Source organism: Panthera pardus, unplaced genomic scaffold (assembly GCF_024362965.1).
Source record: "Panthera pardus isolate Hobbes unplaced genomic scaffold, ASM2436296v1 HiC_scaffold_24, whole genome shotgun sequence".
Classification (NCBI taxonomy): Eukaryota; Metazoa; Chordata; class Mammalia; order Carnivora; family Felidae; genus Panthera; species Panthera pardus.
The window spans coordinates 112,741,107-112,761,644 of record NW_026526810.1 but is presented as its reverse complement, the minus strand read 5'-3'; the positions used below and the strand labels follow the sequence as shown (position 1 = coordinate 112,761,644).

At 41.6% G+C, this 20,538-nt stretch overlaps 1 protein-coding gene across 19 annotated transcripts in view; it reads right to left on the bottom strand.

The window, feature by feature from the left end:
* Nucleotides 1–20,538, bottom strand: part of TTLL5 (tubulin tyrosine ligase like 5) — a 299,024-nt gene that overhangs the window by 59,414 nt on the left and 219,072 nt on the right. For 10 of the 19 annotated variants that reach the window (XM_019427209.2, XM_053889626.1, XM_053889622.1 and 7 more), the window contains 2 exons: nucleotides 4,611–4,690; nucleotides 969–1,561 (listed from right to left, as the gene is read on the bottom strand). The exons of 2 other annotated variants lie outside the window; for them this stretch is intronic. In XM_019427209.2, coding sequence (XP_019282754.2) covers nucleotides 1,335–1,561; nucleotides 4,611–4,690 — 307 coding nt within the window. In that variant the 3' untranslated portion in view covers nucleotides 969–1,334. Of the gene's footprint in view, nucleotides 1–357; nucleotides 481–968; nucleotides 1,562–4,610; nucleotides 4,691–20,538 lie in introns of those variants that run through there. 7 more of the 19 variants (XR_002074563.2, XM_053889627.1, XM_019427211.2 and 4 more) reach the window with 2 other exon arrangements.

Genomic DNA, 20,538 nt, shown 5'->3' with positions numbered 1-20,538 from the left:
TCATTCTCTCCAATGTATTCTGTTACACTTTACCTGTGATAACTCAATTATAGCTTTAGTTTCTTTCTTTGATTGGCCTCAATGTCCCCATGGTTTTAAACAAAACCCTCCAGAATAGTGAGGAAATTTCTTACTGCCACAGCGCCACCTACTGGCAGGCTATTACAGAAGCAAGCTAGGAGTAGCTTAACTTTGACCCACAGTTTGGAGACTCCTTCTGAGCTCTGGTTTTACAAAATGCCAATTTCCTTGTCATTTTGAGAAACTATCGCTTCTCTTGATAGCTATTAAGCCTCTTGCTGTGGCATAAAGTCAGCAAGTTATAATAAAAAAATATGCTCTTATTCTTACTGTTACCTTAAATTGGCCCTGACTTCACCGACTTTGATTTTCTCTGTCCTATAACTGTAGCAAGGGCTCCAGATTGTGTGGGCAAGGGTTTGGATCTGGCGAAAATAACCTGGGGAGCTTCCAAAGGTCCTGAAAAATGTAAAAAAAAAAAAAAAAAAAAAAATCCCTACTTAACACTTTATTTGATCTTGGTGAAAGGACAAGAGGTCAAATCTAAAACTAGGTTTTAGGATAGGACAAAAACCAGACAGAAGACTAGCCAGGGACACCAGGCCCAAAAAAACGCCTAATATCTAGCATTAGGTGGCAGGCGACAGAAGGAACCAAAGAAGGAAAGAGAAGGCTGAGAAATACATTGAACATAAAGAAAGGAGAAAACACCTATGTGTATTTCAAGAAAACAAAACAAAACAAAACAAAACAAAACAAAACAAAACAAAACTAGGCTTTAGGGGATCATTGTTTGCCCAGATGCTGATGCTCCATTTCCGGCCAAACACCACACCTGTGCCCTTTGCTTTCTAACACCATAAGAGTACGGAAACCCAAATTCTTATCCCTCTGGCTCTGGGAAGAGAAGAACGTTTTGGGAGTAACAAAGGATGTGAGACACGAGGGCAAGCATCTTAAGAGCTGTATTCATTTTCACTATTCACTTCTTATATTCCAGATCCATCCAGGATCTATAACAACTAGATAACGCTTGGTGAAAAGAATAAGAATCTGATAATAAAAAGAGGTCATTCTGCTGAGAATTGCCCAGCAAATCATTTCGCTTGAAAGTTAAAGTGACTTCTAGATCCTCAGAGTTTAAGGTCCGCTGGGTTTACTTTCTATTAAAGTAAGTTCCTTTGTCTTGTATTACAGGGAGGCAGGGAGGTGGGCGGGCAGAGGCACACTGATGGGCTGCTGCCCCAGCCCCATGCAAACAAGGAGGATAAAGCTAAAATGTATGTTTTATCAAGGCCCCAAATAGCAAATATTTAACAAGGACACTGTTGCTCACTTCTTGTAAATGAAATCCAGCATTGGTGTTCAAAGAATCTTTCCACCAACTCCAGACCAGTAAGTAAGAGCTTTTTAAACAAAACAAAACAAAACAAAACAAACAAACTGGGGCGGGGGGCAGATAGAGGCAGGGCTCCAGGACAGAAGAGGCGTAGGCAGAAGCTAGGGCCAGGGATGAGGGCAGCTGGTATGGCCTCAGACCCTGCGAGAATGGTAGTTTACGCTATGAAGTCCGCACGAGAGAAATGCCAGTTATCTAATCTGGTACTCTCTGCTATTTTAGTTCCCCATCACCACTTCTAAACTCCAGAACGCCATGGTTATAAAGAACGAAGGCCAATGGCTTTGGCTTTGAGCCAAAGGCCCTCACTCTAGCTTCCTTCTCAAATTTCCAAATTTGCTGACTCTACGTCTTGCCTCCCATAGCAAACTCAGAATATATAGCCTGAGGTAGGGAAATCAAGGAAAAAGTAACATTCATGGAGCATTCCAGACCTTTTGCTAGCAGCTTTCATGTCCACTACCTCATTTAACATCCACACTTAAAAGACTGTCACTAGGTCACCATCAGTGGGGAAGGATTCTGAGTTGTTTTTCAACAGAGCCCTGGGATGAACCAGTATCTCAGTCAGGCGCCCAAGGAACAAAGTCACACAGCTTTAAGGCCTGGTTGGCTAGACTTGCAGAAGAGTCAAGGGGCCAGGAAACAGACTTTTGCTATATTCGTGGACTCAATAATACCATGTTTAACCAACTGAGTTAACTGGACCAGACAGGGGCTAAATACCTTTTCAAAGTCAGCTTAGCGATTCCTGTAGAGGCACAAACTTCCTATCTCTGAGAGCCATATAACTGACTTATTACAGGGGCTACTCTCCCTTCTTCTGGGTTTAAAGAAAAATGTCTCTAATAGCTACCTAACCTTTTTATAGGACACCCTTCTGAACCCCTAGAATAACACCTTCAAATCTATGTGTCATACAGAAAAACGCATGATTTGTAGCCGAAACACTCAAGTGCCAGGTAGTTACTTACTAGCTGTATAAATGTTTATTGGGAAGTGTGGAAAATGCCTGAGACTCGTGTACCAAGTTCATCAGTGTTTCTTTAACTGAGGATCGGGAACACCAGGAAAATCACAGACTAGAAACAAATTCAAGGCACTTTAGAGGTCCAGAGTCAATGGAGAGAAAAGCAGTGAACAGCAGGCTACCTAAGCAAGGCGAAAAAAAATAATGCACTCGTCTTAAGGTAGAAGCAGAGGGAAAAGGGAGATACTAGAATCCAGGGATTCTAATATACAGTATACAGTATACAACCTTTATATAACTAATATACAACTTTTCCCTTTGTTCTGTGGTTTTAGGCTGACACTGCGGTCATTACAATGGTTACAAAATCTCTAACACATAACTTCGGCAGTCGATAAATATTAATTCATAAGCGAGATGCTGAGAGTATGACCCACCTGGCCCCTCAAATTTCCAACTTCCCTGGCCAGAGTCTACGCAGAGCGTTCCGTCTTGTACTTAATACGTTAGTTAGACCTGCAAATGCAGCAGGCAGGTTTCCTGGATCTCCTGTGCTCCGCAAACCTCTCTGGCTGCAGCAGTTTGTGGACAGATATATTCAGCTGTGTGTACAGTGCACAGTTCTCCCGGCCGCCCGCTTCCCAGGCCGCACCAACTTCCAGGGGGAAATGTTCATTCCTTAAAAATAACTACCGTATCCTAGTCATTCTTTTTGGGGGGAGGGGAGGGGCAAGTAGATACCCATCAACTATTTCTTGAATTCGGGTTCTAAAATATTAAGCAGAGAACAAAGTCTTTATACTCTTATTACCTGATGTGGGTGTGGTTATAGAGCCTTTCTCTATATGTGGCTTCCTCGAACCCCACAGTAAGCCGGAGGTGTGCGTAATTCTCCCTGTGATACAGTCTAACCAGGCTTCTGGGAGATCTGGCATCATGTTAAGGTGTATTATGTCGCACGCACACCCCTCATCCCCTGGCTCTAGACTCCCTGACGGCTCCTTATTGCACTCAGGACCAAGTTCCCTACACGGCTCGCAAACCGGCCCTGCTACCTCCGTGACCTCTCTCTTGCTGCTCCCTGCTCGTGCCCTAGTCCCCCGCCACAGTGACACACGAGGGCTCCCAGAACACAGGGCATTTTCACCCCGCCCCCGACTGTGCAGTATTGCTCCCTCTTCCTGGCACTCCTTTAGTCCTGCAGCGCCCCCCCCCCCCCCCCCCCAGCAGACGTGTCAACATTCAACCCTCCGCCTGGATGTTTCTTCCTCCAGAAAGCCCTCTCTAATCCCTTAAGAGCCTGGGCCAGGTCGCTCGGGTTCAAATACCGCCCCACCATTTACTAGCTGTGAGATGTTAGATATGTTTCATAATCTGTGCCTTTATTTCTTCAGCTGTAAAACAGGGAACACAGTTCCTATTATATGCCTGTTTTGTGGACAAATGAGTTGTTACATGTGAAGCATTCAGAACTGTGCCGGGCACAGCGGGTGTTCCGCCAACCGTCTATGGTTATTCTCTGCATCCCCAGGACCTGACACTTACCCACCCTGCAGCCCCGCTCCCTGCTGACTCTCCTCTTTTCCTAAGTCTGTAAGTTCCCTGACAGGAGGGATGGCCTGGTCCACCCTTTATGTCCCTCAGCTGACATCTCATTCTCTCCACAGTAGGTATTCAATAATAAGTATTTGTTGAACTGAATCCAAGTGATTTTCTTTTAGTTTTCTGATTACTTATCAGTATATTCTTATGAGTTAGTACTCACAGAAGACTATGCCTGGACCAATGTTGCCTGACTTAGATGTGGATACCTACACGAGAGGTTTTAAAAAGACCTCAGTAAGCACCTGGCAATAGATCAATAGGCCATTACATCAGCATGACAGGGACTATGATCGAAGACCAGAGCTCCATTGTCCTGAAGAGTTAGGGAGAGACACTACCGGTGGGAATACGATATGCACAGTGAAACACCGGTCAAATACCAGCCTAAATGCTGCCAATCTGATAGCATTCTCCCAGACCAAGGAATGTCATCTACCCTGAACTAGTTCTGGAAAACCATTCCATCCTACAGTGCCCATTTGCCAATGCTTCAAAAGCCTGGAGGCTTCCTCGTTCTTTGAACTGCAGGTTTCTTCGGAGGCAGAAGAGAGAATATGCCCAGCCCAGCACCCTCCCTGTCGTCCCGGCCGCGGAAGAGCTGGTGTGTCCACTAACCTGTGGAGCTGGTGATGGGCACAAAGGCTGCAGAGTTAAGGCTGCTCTGGAGTCCATTCAGCTGCCCTTCTGTGGACCCTCTGAAACACAAGCAGCTTGGTTAGATCGGCAGATAGAAAGGTTAGATCAAATGCAGGCCCTCCAATGGCTTTGCCTCTTGCTCTCGGTGTTCTCGGTCATGTGGCTCATTCCCTTGCTTCTTTCAAGACTTGGTACAAATGTCACCTTAGCAGAAAGGACTCCTGTGACCAACTACCCCGTCTTCTGAAATATTACATATATTGGAGTTTGTTGTACATCTCTCTCCACTGGAAGGTAATTGCAAGAAAGCACAGGCTTGGACTACTGCTGTGTCTCCAGTGCCTGGCACCTAATAAGCATTCAACAAATATTTCTTTACTGAATGAATAAATGAAGTTTCCAGTATTGACTTGGATAAATTATAAGTAAAGGCATTAAAAAAAAAACACCAAGGTTCATGTAGACCAGCGGTTCTCATCTGAGGTAGAAAGGAGGGACAGACTTTGTCCCCAACCCCACCCTTCCACAAGGGACGTTTGGCAATGTTGACACATTGTTGTCACAACAGCAAGGTCTACTGGCATCTGGTGGGTAGAGGCCAGGGATGGTGCTAAATATCTCCTAAAGTGCACTGGGAGGTGCCCCCAAAGGATTTTGTAGCCCAAGATGTCAATAGTGCTGAATATGAGGGGCACCCGGGTGGCTGTGTCGGTTAAGCGTCCAACTCTTGATTTCGGCTCAGGTCTCATGATCTCATGGTTCGTGAGGTTCCAGCCCCACATCGGGCTCCACGCAGACAGTGTGGAGCCTGCTTGGGATTCTCTCTTTCTCTCAAAATAAATAAACGTAAAAAAAAAAACAGTGCTGAAGTTGAGGAACTGTTATATAGAGGCACCTCCCCTCATGCCAACTTTGACAAGAGACAGGACAGAGTAAATTGGATGCTTTGGGCACAGGTTCCCCAGCCACATGTCTTAGAAATTCTATGGCTAGCTTGATGCCCTACAGACCATGCTGGATCTCATCACTACAGGCTCTTATAGATCTGTAATTCTTTCATTGCATTTACCAAAATTGTAATTACGGGATTGTGTAACTGGTTGCTTAATATCTGTCATCCTTGCTAAAAAGTAAGCTCCGTAAAGGCAGAGATTATATCGGCTCGTTCACTGTTATAGCCATGGCTGTTAACATTGCACTTTGCACAGATCAGGTATCTAATAAATATTTTTTTTTAATTTTTTTTTAACATTTATTTATTTTTGAGACAGAGAGAGAGCATGAACAGGGGAGGGTCAGAGAAAGAGGGAGACACAGAATCTGAAACAGGCTCCAGGCTCTGAGCTGTCAGCACAGAGCCCGACGCGGGGCTCGAACCCACAGACCGCAAGATCATGACCTAAGCCGAAGTCGGACGCTCAACCGACTGAGCCACCCAGGCGCCCCTCTAATAAATATTTTAAAAAATAATCTGATCCATTGCCCCACAAATACAAATTACTTGTTGGACCCATCTACCTTGATTTTAGTTGACGTGTAAAAATTTTACTTTGTAAGACTAAAACTTTCATATGCTCAGTTCTTTATTTCTTGAGCAGCAATCAATCCAACCTTTAGAACCCTTCTCCTGGCACTGTTTTTCCATTTATTCATCCATGCAAAAAGTATTCTATGCTTGGTACTAGTGAAGAGGTAGACATTAGGCAAAGACATAAGGGACAAACTATGTGATAAATGCTAAGGAGAAACAGCATGAAGTGTTTTAAAAAAGAGAATGAAACAAGGGAACCTCATTGAGATGTGACACCGGTGGTCAAGGATGGTCTTTCTGAAACTGTCGTATTTCAGCAAAGTCATGAAGTTAGGAGAAGTAGCTATTGGCCAAGAGTAGGGATCAGGAAAGAGCTTTTCGTGGAGAAGAAATAGAATATACGTATAATGATCCTGAGGCAGAAAGGGGTTTAGAATGTCCGAGGAGCTTTTAAAGACCAGCAAGATGGAGGGATGGTCAAGCAGTGTTTGTCAAATGTCCTTGACAGGAACCACTTGGGGTCACTTGTTAATCACACAGCTCTCCAGGCCCTTCCCTTAGAGATTCTGACTCAGTGGGTCCGGGATAAAGTGTGAGAACCTAGGCTTTTTATAGCTCCCAGGTGTCCAAGTGACTTGTATCAGCAGTGAGGAGAACGTTGACTAGTGGGCAAAGGGGAAGGTGATGCGAAGAGCACTTGGAGACTCTGGCAGACGCTTAGGTGCCCAGGGGGTCCACCCCTACCCCCCCTCACTGATGGAGAGCACACCCCAGCAGTGATGCAAGGATCACACTCTCTTGGACCCCTTCCCCTCCAGCAAGCTGTGATTGCGGCCCCACCCACTCCTTTCCACTTTCATTGGAGGACAAGGGAATGGTAGAGACAAACAGGAGAGAAAGGAACAGAGGGAATTCTCCCTTGTCCCACAAGCCTCAACCTTGAATAGCTACATCGGGAATGCTTATCCATTTTATTTCAGCCCTTTATAGACCCAAAGAACTACCCAAAGCATCTCTAGCTAATATTGGCTCTTCAAGGTCCAAGTGAAAAAGGAAAAGTTCTAGAACCTAGGATGGGCTCTTTCCTCTACAGAGGTTAAAAACCCTTAGGGCCATTTGCCTGTGTTAGGGGCAGCCGCGTCAAGAAAAGCCACGAAGCTGGTCTCAGTATCGCGCAGAACAGCAAAAGGGAACCAGGCAGGCGAAATACCAGAGTCGGTAGAAGAAACAAAAGCAGCAAACAAGGAGCTACCTGAGGGAGAACAGAGTCCCTGGGTGTTTAGAACTAGTGAGTCTGGATCCTTAAACTCCTCCTCCTCTCTTCTCCTCCCTGAAATTCTTTTCCTCTTTTCCCCCCTTCTCTGGAATTCTTATCCCACCCTTCACCTTCATGGGCTGTCTCCTGTTCCTCTCCCTCTGTCCATCCCCTGTCACTCTTCCACCCTGCCTTCTCCATCAACTCCCATCACAGGCCTTGGGAGCCACCGCTGACTCAAACTTTGAACACTTCTAATGAGCCTACTGTTTCTAGCACAGGCGCCCCATTTCCCCCGCGGTGGAGAAACGTGTCCAACAGCCATTCAAGAGGAAATTCAGAGTGGACTTTTCCATGAAAACACTGGTACACAAAGTGGTTTGGGTCTATGTTATTACTACTTCAGGCACATCGTGGGTAAATACGCTTTTGTCGTGCAAGCATCATTTCCCCGGGAAAATACATTCCAGCCTCTGGTCAACCCACTCCTAAGTGAGAACTTTTGAACCACAGCTTACTTAGGGCGCTTGTTGATCTGCTTCTGCGATAATTCTTTGCAGCTTTCCTGGGAGTGCCTGTGTTTTAGGAACTCCTTACGTAGGAAGATGTGTATTCCCCTGCTTGTCTGAGTCAGTTACTGTCCTTTAACATCAAGTTACCACGACCTACCTCGTAGGGTTGTTGAGGATTAAAGAAGATGGCGACTGTAAGGCACATCTTAGCACGGTATCTAGTATTATATCAATGGCTAAACAAACATTAACTTTTATTGGAATTGGTATTTTTACTTAGAATTGCTAACCATCTTTGCATTCACTATAAGCTTATCCACATACAGAAATATTAAGTCGGGTGACGCAGTGACTCTGACTGAAAATGGAATGTGGGTGCTAAATAGGAGAATGTCCACAACATACGCAGAACCTGGAAGTTAACAGCAACTTGCTATTAAAGTCAAAAGGTAGTTAACTGGCGGCCTATGAGGCAGAAATCTCATGGTCACAACTACTCTTAAACTCCCTTAGGAAGAGAGGTCTCATTTGAGATTGACAAACTACCTCCCGATAAATCTAATATACACATTTTTCAGCATCAGAACAAACCACTGTTTCTTCAACTGTGCACCAAATGAAGCAGCTGGCTTGTCATAGAACACATGTCTTTCAGCATGAGAATTACACATGGCACAGAGGATGTCCGTCCTACACAAGAGGCTCATGGGAAATGAGACTGACGGGAGGAACGATGCGTCTCCCAGCTCTCCCCAAGAAGAACAACACACGGAGTCGGCCGCCACTGAAACCATACAGTCTCTTTCTCTCTGAAGAGCCGAATGTGCAAAGCTAAATGTGTGTTTGGTGCAGCTCCGTTAGCTGCTGTTTTCCGATCACGGAACATATGGAATATGAAGACCAAAAGATGAACTCAGGAAAGTGCCTTATAAAAGTCTCGAGTTTTGCAGTGAGGAATACTGAAAAGATGGGACAAGAGAGGTGCCGTTAATTTTACAACATACAAAAGTTAGAGTTTAAACCAAGGAGAGTGCTAGATGTGACCATGCAGTCCCGTAGTGTTCCATAATTGCTCTTCTTGGAAGTGGTATAGGTTCCAGAAGACAGAAGAACAGGAGATATAGCCCAGGTTTGAGAGTTTGAGGCTTCCTACAACCTCAGCTGTGGTGATGGGCTTAGTTCAGACTCTTCTCCACACAACGAACCGTGTTATTATCAAAAGCTGCCGAAGGGCAGGCTTCCCGATTACCGGAGCCACGTCAAAACTGAAACAAGATATGATGTAGCCATGAACAGTAGCACGCTAGTCGCAACCAAGAATTCTAATTAGAAGAATTCCATTAATAATGACATGCTTTTTTCAACGAAGGCAGGATCTTTCCTTGGGATGTGTTCATGGCTAGGACCCGAAGAGTTTCCTTACGTATTAAATGTCTACTTTCTAACCCGGGATTCAAGTCACTTGCTCCACTCCCACTTACTCCTTTGATCTCTTGCCTTTTCCTGAAGTCCAAGAAAAGGCCTGACATGGGCATTACTTCTACCCCGAGTAAGGAAGAACAGCCTTCCTGGGCCTCTCAAAGACATTGTTCGGGAATGCATTACAAGTAAATAGTATCCCTACAAGCCGAAATAGTGCCTACATTTATTATTGAAAGATGTCTCCTAATACTGGTCTCTACTTGGGAAATAAATGCCGATCAAACAGCTGGCTAGGAATGCCACTGGTGTCAAGAGCACACCATACAGCCAGCCTATACGACATATCATCGCCAGTCAAGGAGGGTAATAATAAGCAAAATCCCTACTATCCATTTTGCTGGTAAGGCTTCGGACGTGCTTTTTCGTGGATCTTTGTTTCCTTTATTTGTGGTTTCCTCTGTTCTTTTTTTCCCATTATTTTGATCAGTGGAAACTTTTCTGAAAGTGATATCCTTTCTTTAAGATCTGTTTTGTTCATTACTTCACAAGATTGACTGTGGTTTGGTGCTATATTGTTTCTCTTCGAGTTCTTTTCAAGGCTTTCCACATCTCTAACACAGAGGTACTAGGTTTCTGTTCCAATGGTTTAAGTGAAAGTTTATCTTGGATTCATGCCACCACATCGGGGATGACCTTTCTATAGAAGGAAGGAGCCACAAAAGAAAAGTGCTCAAGATTTCACAGGAAGAGGAGAGCTCGAAATGCTGACCTTGCCAGGGCTGTGGCAGACAGGCATGGTGGCATCTGTGAAGGTCCTGAAAAGAAACCCTGCACTTGCTCATTTTTATAAAACTTTGGTGACAACCAAACTTCTTTTAACTCCCAAAGGAGAGAAGAAATCTCAAGGCACAAGTTAGGTTATAGAACTGAATTCCAAAAGGGACATGTACTCTTGAGTCTTCTTAGCAAATGTTTACTCACAGATGAAACATCTCACAATGTTCCTTACAACCTACATGCACGCAGGTGTAAGTGTGCTTCCTCCTTTAATCCATCAGTCCAGGGATTATGTATGCATCTCACAAACAGAAGCTAATATACTAATCTTTGGCAAATAACAATTAGAACAGTATTAATTTGGGTCTGAAAACAAGACCAATTCAAGAAGCACTTTGTGAAGTCAACTTTTGTGCAGGAGTGGTGCATAAGGCTCCATTTTATAAATATACTACACATTGTCTAACCCACGATCCATTATATTTGTTGTTTTATTCCTTTTCATTCCTAGTATTATCTATGTGGGGCTTTCCTCTTTTTTAAATTTACCATATTAGTCTTTCCAGATGTGACCCCGTCTACCATTTGTTGTCAGTTTCATTCATTCCTTCACCCAGTATTTAATGAGTATCTACCATGGGCCAAACACTGCTCGAGGCACTGTTCTCTCGTGTTCTCCCATGTGCTGGGCTGTTCTAGGTGATTTCTGTATTTTTATTATTTTATTTTGATTTTGATTAATTTGCTCTTGTTCTTTTTATAGTTTTTCAAGTTAAATGATTAGCTCACTTATTTTCAATCGTTCTTGTCTTTTTAATAAATTCAAAGTTCCAGGTTTACTTTTGAGTGCAGTTTTGGCTATCCCACAAATGTGGTACGTAGCATTTTCCACAGCCATCTACTTCTAAGTGTTTTATGATTTTCATTATGATAACCTAACAGCTGGGTATTATGTACTGAATTTTTTTAAATTTCCAAACACACGAGTCTTTTTTAAACATTACCTTTTGGTTTTTCCTAATTAAAATGTTTTTTACTGTTGAAGAGTGTAAACGGATACAGATTTTTTGAAATGTGTGGAGCCTTCATTTGTGACAGTATGTGTTGAATTTTTGTAAAAATATCCTCGAAGAGAATGTATATTCTCCCTACTGGATGCAGGAGTCTATGCAGAGCTATTAATGTTTTTCAGACTATGACCTGTGGCTTGTAAGGGGGTTGCAAAATCAATTTAGGGGACCCAATCGGCATTTTTCAAATAATAGGAAATGATATTTTGTGAAACTTTTATTTCATATACATAATTTAGATATTTTTACTAGGTTGCATATAAAATGTATTTTTTTTAATATTATAAGTGGTGGTCAGAAAACATGAAAAGTCACTTATCAAAGCAAATTGTTATTCTATATTTCAAATAGTCCAAATCCTCAGAAATTTGTATGAGGCACCTATCAGTTATTGATAGAAGCAGATTTAAATAAATCACCCACTATGATTGATAATTTTCCAACATTTCTTTGTACTGTTATCAGCATTTGATTTATAGATTTTGAATTTATTATGCTAACTGCATACCAGTGCTTTTCTTCATCCCAGTGAATGCTTCTTGCTTAATTCTATTTTCTCTGTTGCTATACTCATGCCCCTAATTAGTATTGCATGGTTTACCTTCTTCTAATCCTTTGCACTGTGAACTTTTACTGTAGGTATCTCTCTTTTAAGCAGGCTACAACCAAACATGTTAAAAAGTATAATTTCTGGATGCCTGGGTGTCTCAGTTGGTTAAGTGTCCAACTCGATCTCAGCTCAGGTCTTGACCTCATGGTTGTGAGTTCAAGTTCTACTTTGGGCTCCACAGTGGATGTGAAGCCTATTTAAAAAAATGCAATTTCATAATCTATCTTTTAACAGAAGAGTATAATCCTGTTAACATTTAGTGTGATTACTCATATAATTGGATATATTTCTACTATCTTAGTTTTTATTTTCCACTTACCATCCTTTTCCTTTGCCTTTTTTTTCTTTTCCTGCCTTCCACTGGACTCAAAAGTTTCTACATTCTCTTCTCTTTCCTTCTGTGGATTTGAAAGCTACAGAGTATATATCAATTATTTAGCTATTTTTTTCTAAGTATAAAATTTAGTTTATTTTTTCCACTTTTTTCCCTTAATATTTCTGTCTTGCCCTTAGAACTTGACACAGACCTGCTATATTTTTGCCATCCACTGAATCCTCTTGGCCCTCAGTCTTGTCTTTGTTGTCCCAAACGTGTTTTATATTTTTAAAAGACCAACAATTATGTTTACAGTCATTAGCATTTATTATCACTTAATAAAAGTCTGGCCCCTCACTGCTTCATGTTATCCAACACTTCTGTGTTCACTTTTATCTTACCCAGTCTTTGCTAGTTCTTCCAGTGAAGGTCATGTGGTATACTCTTAGACTTTGAATATCTCAAATTATTTTTATTTTGGCTTTTCTCTTGAATGACAGTTTAGCTGTGTATAAAATTCTAGACTGAAAGTTTCTTCACCACAACATTCTGAAGCTGTTAGCTCTTGTTTTCTGCCACCTACTATTTCTAAAAGAAGAATGTGGGATTCTGTGTTCCCTTGTGAATTTTCTCTCAAGTAGCATGTAACTCTTCCCTTTATGCTCAGTGTTCTGCAGTTTCACTATGATATGTCTATGTGCATTTATTTTGGTACATGGGATGAATATTTTAGCCGAGGACTCACTTATTTCTTCAATTCCAGAGAAGTCTCAGTTATTATTTCTTAAAGCGTAACCTGTCCACCTCTTCCTCAGGTTTCCCTTCTGATACTCTGATCAGAATCACATGTTGTAAGATAAGCCTACCAGATACCGGACCTAACATGTCTGGCTGTTCAAAAATGTTAATTTCATTTCTAAGGAATTCATGTTCCAGTTGTCAGCTTTGTTGGCAATCCTTCTTAGATTCAGATTTACTCATGTGTTTTGCAACTTTAGTTTGTAGGCTTATTCTGAATAGGAATCATTTCTTCCCTTGTCTCTGTATTTGCTCACCCCTCCCTGGCAGAAGTTTTTATAACTGCTTCCACCTAGGGCCCATCACCCTAGTCCAGAACCAGACTTTCCAGTGGTATTTCAGTGCTCTTGCCTCAGTCATATTTAGAAATCCAGGTGAGTTTTGAAACATGAGCAGGTGCAAGGGTGTGTCATTATCCTCCTGACTCTGTAGGCCCACAGCCTCATATAAAGATGTGGCCTCAGGCAATGGGTCCATGTCAGTTTCATCAGTCTCCCATTAGGAGAGCCCACTGCATTCCAATAGTATCTTGGTGCTACTGACATTTTGGACTGGATAATTCTTTGTTGTGGGGAACTATCAGGTGCTTTTCAGGATGTTTACCAGCATCCCTACACTCGATTCATTAGATGCCAATTGAAACCCCTCGCCCCTGCCCAGCTATGGTAATCAAAAATTACTCCAGGCATTGCCAGATGTCTTCTGGGGCCACATCGTCCCCAGCTGAAAAATTACTGTTTTATTGCCAGTTAATGAGCCTGGCTTCTTCGTCTTTCCTCTTGGGTAGGGAGGGAACTTTTAGGCCCCAACATGCTACAGGGGCTGAACTCTGGGCTGTCACTGCCTGCTCCCAAAGCAGAGTTCAGAAAGCTTGGTGTTTCAGCCTCATTCACTGATCCTCAGTTATTTCTGCACATTTGGGAGCCAAGGAGAGGCTCCCTCGTTCTGAAGGTCAGGTAGGTCCTTTCGGTGTTTTTTATCACTGCAGTGTATTTGAAGCAGAAGGAGAGTATTAAGTGTGAACTTATGGAGACAACTTGACTGGGAGTCAGTGTGTCCAAATCTAATCTTTTGTTTTATTTGAAGCTAAGCCCTTGCTTTCAATAGTCATTAGCATTATTAGCATTCAGGATCTCAGAATGTATTTGAATTTCCATAGCCTTGCCAGATAGAGCCAAATCATACTTACGAGTATCAGCTTACTAACAACAAGAATGCAATTTCTTTTAATAGGGCACAGCGGTGGCAGCAGAAATTATAACTGTACCAGCACACACACACTGGACACTTGATATATGTCAGGACAATACCTGATCTCATTTAATCCTAAGAACAATTCCTCAACGTAGGTAATATTGTACAGATAATGACACAGAGGCTTAGAGATAGCTCCAAATAACAGTCAATTAAATGAAGGCGCTTGGATTCAAATCTAATATGAAATCCTGGGCTGTTAGCAATTGGGCTTTACTGCTCTACACTACTCTATGCAATATAAATAAGTAATGATGGGATAATTGCTATTTGGTCATCCCTGACACATACACCTTGATATGCAAACCACATCACCACCACTGCCCCAACCACCGTCTCTAGCACATCTCTGTCTTTACCACTGTCTCCTCTACCACCATCTCCTGTGACCTTGTCATGAATATAAGCCAGATCAGGGGCCAGGGAATACATTTCTCTCTCCGCTCTTAAAGATAAACTTCATGGAAACCGGGCTTGTGTCTGTCCTGTCCACTGGTGTTATTACCAATACTTAGAGCAATGCCCGGCATAATGGACATTCAGTACCTATGTGATAAAAGGGTAAAGACAAGATATCTGTCCCTAGAGACTTATGAGAAGAACACATATAAAAAGGAAAATTCGACAAGGAAGTAGACAGTAGAGTTAGCTGAAGCTCTTGGCAAAGCTGCATCAAGGTGATAAATGAAAACCTGATCTTGAATAAAACACAGGACTTAGATTCAAGAGGGCAAAGGGCACGAGGAAGAGGGGATAACATGAGCATGTAAGAACACTATATGGAAGCACGTGTGTGGAGCACACTGTAAGACTGTATAGAAAAGGCTGCAGACAGGATAGAGGACATTTTGCAGAAGGCTTTCCTGTCAGACTAAGGACTCTCAACTTTACCAGGTAGGCACCTGGAAGCCTCCAAAGATTTTGGAAAAAAGCTTCAAAGAACTATTTTAGAGATGATATTTTAAAATTGTTTCCTAGGCCTACTCATGTACCCCATTTCTTTAAGAACCAATTTGGATAGTTTAAGATTGCTACCCTGTTCTACTTGGGTGTTCTTTTTATTCAAGAACCAATCTTGATAGTTCATATTTTTGAAAATATTACCTTTCATTCAGTTTTAAAATTTAGTAGCACACAATTATGCAGGGTTCTCATAATTTTCAGTCTCCCCTATATCTACTTTTAAAACATTTTTCTTATTTTTAATTCTCTTGTCTGGCAGAGCTATGTTTATTTTATCCTTCTCTGTCCCCATACCCCAAACTAAATAAGGTTTTGAATATAACTTTTTTGCTGCTTTTGACTTTATATTGGTTTTCTTCTTGATTTCCTTTGATTTTTTTTTTTCTTAGCTTTGTTTTATTGACCCTTTTCTAACTTCAAAAGATGGAAGCTTAGTTCAGGTATGACAAACATTAACCACTCATCCTCCCTGCCTGCGGCAGACATTACTAATCTATCAGAGCACTCTTTCTTGCCAGGCTCAGAGAAGTGCTCATAACTCTTGTCAACAAAACACTCTCGGTAATCAGCCAAAGCTAGTATATCAGTTGAAGCCAATCTGCCATTTGTGTCTTCGTTAATTTCTTTTCAATCTTCCTACATTATAACAATGAAAATAACTAAGATTACGAATTTACCTTTGAGTACATCTTTGGTTACATTTCAACTTTAAGTTTTGATATATATACTTCTTTTCATTATTTTAAAAAATATTTCAGCTTTAGGGATGCCTAGGTGGCTCAGTCAGTTAAGCGTCCAACTCTTGATCTCGGCTCAGGTCATGACATCAAGGTTTGTGGGTTTGAGCACCATACCAGACTCTGAGCTGAGCATGGAGCCTGCTTGGGATTCATATTCTCTCTCTCTCATTCTCTCTCTCTCTCTCTCTCTCTCTCTCTCTCTCTCTCTCTCTCAAAATAAATAGACTTTAAAAAAATAAAAAATAAAAACTCCAAAATTATTTGGGCATTTTGTATAGACTTTTATTCTAATATCTCATTTTATTGCAAAGTAGTCTTGAGAATGAGGTCTGTATGCTTCTATTCTTTGAGGATTCAGTTGAAATGTTCCAGTTTTTTAAATATATTGTTTAATGTTTACTTATTTTTGAAAGGGAGAGACAGAGTGCGAGCCGGGGAAGGGCAGATGGGGGCAGGGGGTGACAGAATCCGAAGCAGGCTCCAGGCTCTGAGCTGTCAGCACAGAGCCCGATGTGGGGCTCGAATTTAGGAACTGCAAGATCATGAGGTGAGCAGAAGCCACACACCCAACCAACTGAGCCACCTAGGTACCCCTGTTCTAGTTTTGAAGAATATTCCATGGGAGCTCTGCAGGGTACAAAACTGTGTACCTATTAATTTAATCTCACAATTATGTTGTTCAAAACCCTCATGCCCTTATGTTAGGTCTATTTTGCCTATTAATAATGACTATTACTTCTCTTTCTGGAATTTGTTATTTTAGGTGGAATCTACCTTTTATTTCAATATTTTTACCTTTGTACACTTTTCCTCAGAATTTTGAAAGACTTTTTGAAATCTGTCCTCTATTTTACTAATTAAGTTTTCTACAGTGCCCAATTCACTGTGGTTAACCCAATTTTTCACTTAGGTATTTCTCATATCCTCCCTGACCACAGACTGCTTGCTCTCTACATGAGATAGCTTTTTGAAGCTCTACACATCAATGCACTCTATGCTTAACTTTTGTCAAGAATACACATTAGGGATTTTCTAAAATGTTGTTTTTTTGCTTGCTTTAATGGATTTCAGGGGTTGACAGCTCCCCTAAATCTTCTCCATGGAGCTTTCTTTTAAGCTATAGGCCCCAAGATTTTTAAATATTTGCTCACCCTCTGAGAGGAAAGTCTAAGTTTGCCGTTAAAGGCTCATGATCATGGAAGAACTGATACGGATTCTACAAAATCCATAAGATCCTACCCAAATCTTTTAAAAAGGGATTTTCCTATGCAGATAATAAAGAAAAGTGAGAGGTGGGAAATATCCAGCAGTTAGAGTCCCATTTTAACAACCATTTTAATATCCCAGTGGCAGGGATGAGAAGTAAGATTCTAATTTAAATTACCCAAGTATGAATCACCAAGGGAAGGCCCATCATTCCATGACTCTCATGTACTTCTCCTCCCCACTGGACCACACACACACCAGCGGCAACTTCTGGTTAGGTGTGGTTACAAGGACCCAGTTCTTTGACTGATGTCATCATCCATGCCAAAAGCAAACCCTAAGATCTCCTAATGCCACTACTGAGGTCCACATGCTGAGGGCTTATGGAGGAAAGAGTCTAAGTGGCAGGCTCCTAGACTAGCCCTCCCTTCTCCCACTTCCAGGCCCTGCCCCTTAGAGTGAGAGGGTGTTATCAGTGGGTTCCAAGCCTCTCACCCATTTCCTACACTTCACTCTCATAAGGAAGAGAGTATATAAAAGCCTTTAGTAGTGTTCTTCAATTCAATCCTTTTCATGCTACATTTACCACAAATTCTCTCCACACTTTAGTATGAGTGGTAATAATTCTTCCTCCTTTTGAGTATTTCAGTGGTCACTTAAGTGGTAAAATTGGTGTGGAAACGGAGGGGAGTGAGCTCCTAAGTGCTTACTTTGCATTCTCCCAAAGGCAATTTTTTAGGACGATTAACCTGTCATTTGCTGTACAGAATGGATGTGAATGGGTTGGTGGGGGTCTTTCAAATCGGTGGTCTACTGGGAAGAGTCTGTGGTTGGCGCACAGTAGGTGACACAGATTCGGCTTTAGCTCTGCCACTGATTAGCTGTGTGCCTTGCTACACTCATAGCCTTGCACTATGCCTGCAATCTTATATCTTTCAGCACTAAAAGCTTATCATTATATATTTTGGAAATGCATAATTTAGAGAATCCTGTATTTAAGGATGGGAACGCCACAGATTCAATCATATTTCTTGAAACTATGCATAAGTAAAAAGGCTAAAAGGCTGATAGAAGACACGACATCTTGTATCCTCACATCAAGAACCTATTTTTGGACCATTATAACTGCTCATCACTTTGCCTCATGTTAATGACTCATATGTTAAAAAGATACAGCAAATAATCCAGTGAAGAAATGGGCAAAAGACATGAATAGACACTTTTCTAAAGAAGACATCCAGATGGCTAACAGATACATGAAAACATGCTCAACATCACCCATCATCAGGGAAATACAAATCAAAACCACAATGATCTACCATCTCACACCTGTCAGAATGGCTAAAATTAACAACTCAGGCAACAACAGATGTTGGCGAGGATGCGGACAAAGAGGAACCCTTTTGCACTGCTGGTGGGAATGCAAACTGGAGCAGCCAGTCTAGAAAACAGTATGGAGATTGCTCCCAAAATTGAAGACAGAACTACCCTATGACCCAGCAATTGCACTGCTAGGTATTTATCCAAAGGATGTAGGTGTGGCGTTTTTAAATTTTTTTTTTTTTTTCAATGTTTTTTATTTATTTTTGGGACAGAGAGAGACAGAGCATGAACGGGGGAGGGGCAGAGAGAGAGGGAGACACAGAATCGGAAACAGGCTCCAGGCTCCGAGCCATCAGCCCAGAGCCTGACGCGGGGCTCGAACTCACGGACCGCGAGATCGTGACCTGGCTGAAGTCGGACGCTTAACCGACTGCGCCACCCAGGCGCCCCGGTGTGGCGTTTTGAAGGGGCACATGCATCCCAATATTTACACCAATGCTATCAATGATAGCCAAAGTATGAAAAGAGTCCAATGTCCATCGACAGATGAATGGATAAAGAATATGTATATATATATGTATATATATATATATATATATATATATATATATATATATATATACATACACACACACACACACACACACACACACACACACACACATACAATGGAATATTGCTCAGCAATCAAAAAGAATGAAATCTTGCCATTTGCAACAACATGGATGGAACTAGAGTGTATTACACTAAGTGAAATAAGTTAGCCAGAGAAAGACAAATATCATATGACTTCACTCATATGTGGAATTTAAGATACAAAACAGATGAGCATAAAGGAAGGGAAGCAAAAATCATATAAAAATAGGGAGGGAGAAAAACATAAGAGACTCTTAAGTACAGAGGACAAACTGACAGTCGCTGGAGGAGTTGTGGGTGGGGGGACGGGCTAAATGGGCAAGGGGCATTAGGAAGGACACTTACTGGGATGAGCACTAGGTGTTATATGTAGGGGATGAATCGCTGGATTTTACTCCTGAAATCATTATTGCACTATATGTTAACTAACTTGGAAGTAAATGACAAAAAACAAAAACAGAAACAAAAAAAACCAATGACTACAATAAATATTTAAAGTAAATAGTCAATAATAAAAAAAAAGATACAGCATATTTTTTAAACCTGACCCTTATTTTTATATGTGTCTGACGTCAATCTCTGAGCATCTTTCATCGTATTGCTAATATCACACATGCTCAGGTCACGTGAACTGGTACCGGTCTGCCCACACTGCTGGGCTCCTGGCCTCTCTCCTCCCTTCCTAATGCCCAGTAGCCATTAACAAACACCACTGTCCTGGGTGCTGACACAGAACAAGCAGTTACCTTCAATTTCCACTGAGGTCACCCTGCTGTAGAATATCCTAAAACCTAGGCAAGGAAAGGTAATCTCAGCTATTGAAAGAAAAGCACTTTAGTTAAGCCCTGGTGTTTCTTTCGTAGTTTTTTTCTTCAGAGAAGCCCCAGGTACAACAGCTTTGACTCTGCCCTTCCGAAGTTATCTCTAGTCTGTGAGTTTTGCCCATGACCCTGGCAAATTTTAATCTCCTTAGGTTTCTTTCTCCATGTTCCTGGAGAGTATGAGTCTGGCTCTGAGGAAAAGGTCATTTACAAGGAAGACACAGTTCATATGCACGTAGTTGTTCCTAGGCTGTCATTCCTCTTAGTTCAGCTGACTGTTTGGAAGAAATACCACAAATAGTTTTAAAAGGAGGATCTGAAGTGGGTACTAAATTATGAAGTGTTGCAAACACTAGAGAGGAAAATCAAGAAAGGCTATTGGCACTATGGAAAGGGTAAAAAAAAAAAAAAATCTAAATCACCCTCTCCACAGAATTGACAAATGAGATTTAGCTAAAGGAAATATAAATATATGAATTTGAGGACTATAACAAAGAACTTGTGGGCCAAGAGGGGATGAGGAAATGGCTGTAAAGCAACAAGATTAAAAAAGAAATGTGCTCATAAAAAGCTTTCAATGGAATAGACAGAAAACCAGTTATTTTGGTTAATTATTCAGTGGGGACAGTGGTTTTGTTTTACAGATGGGAAACTGAAACCTTTAGAGGGAAAG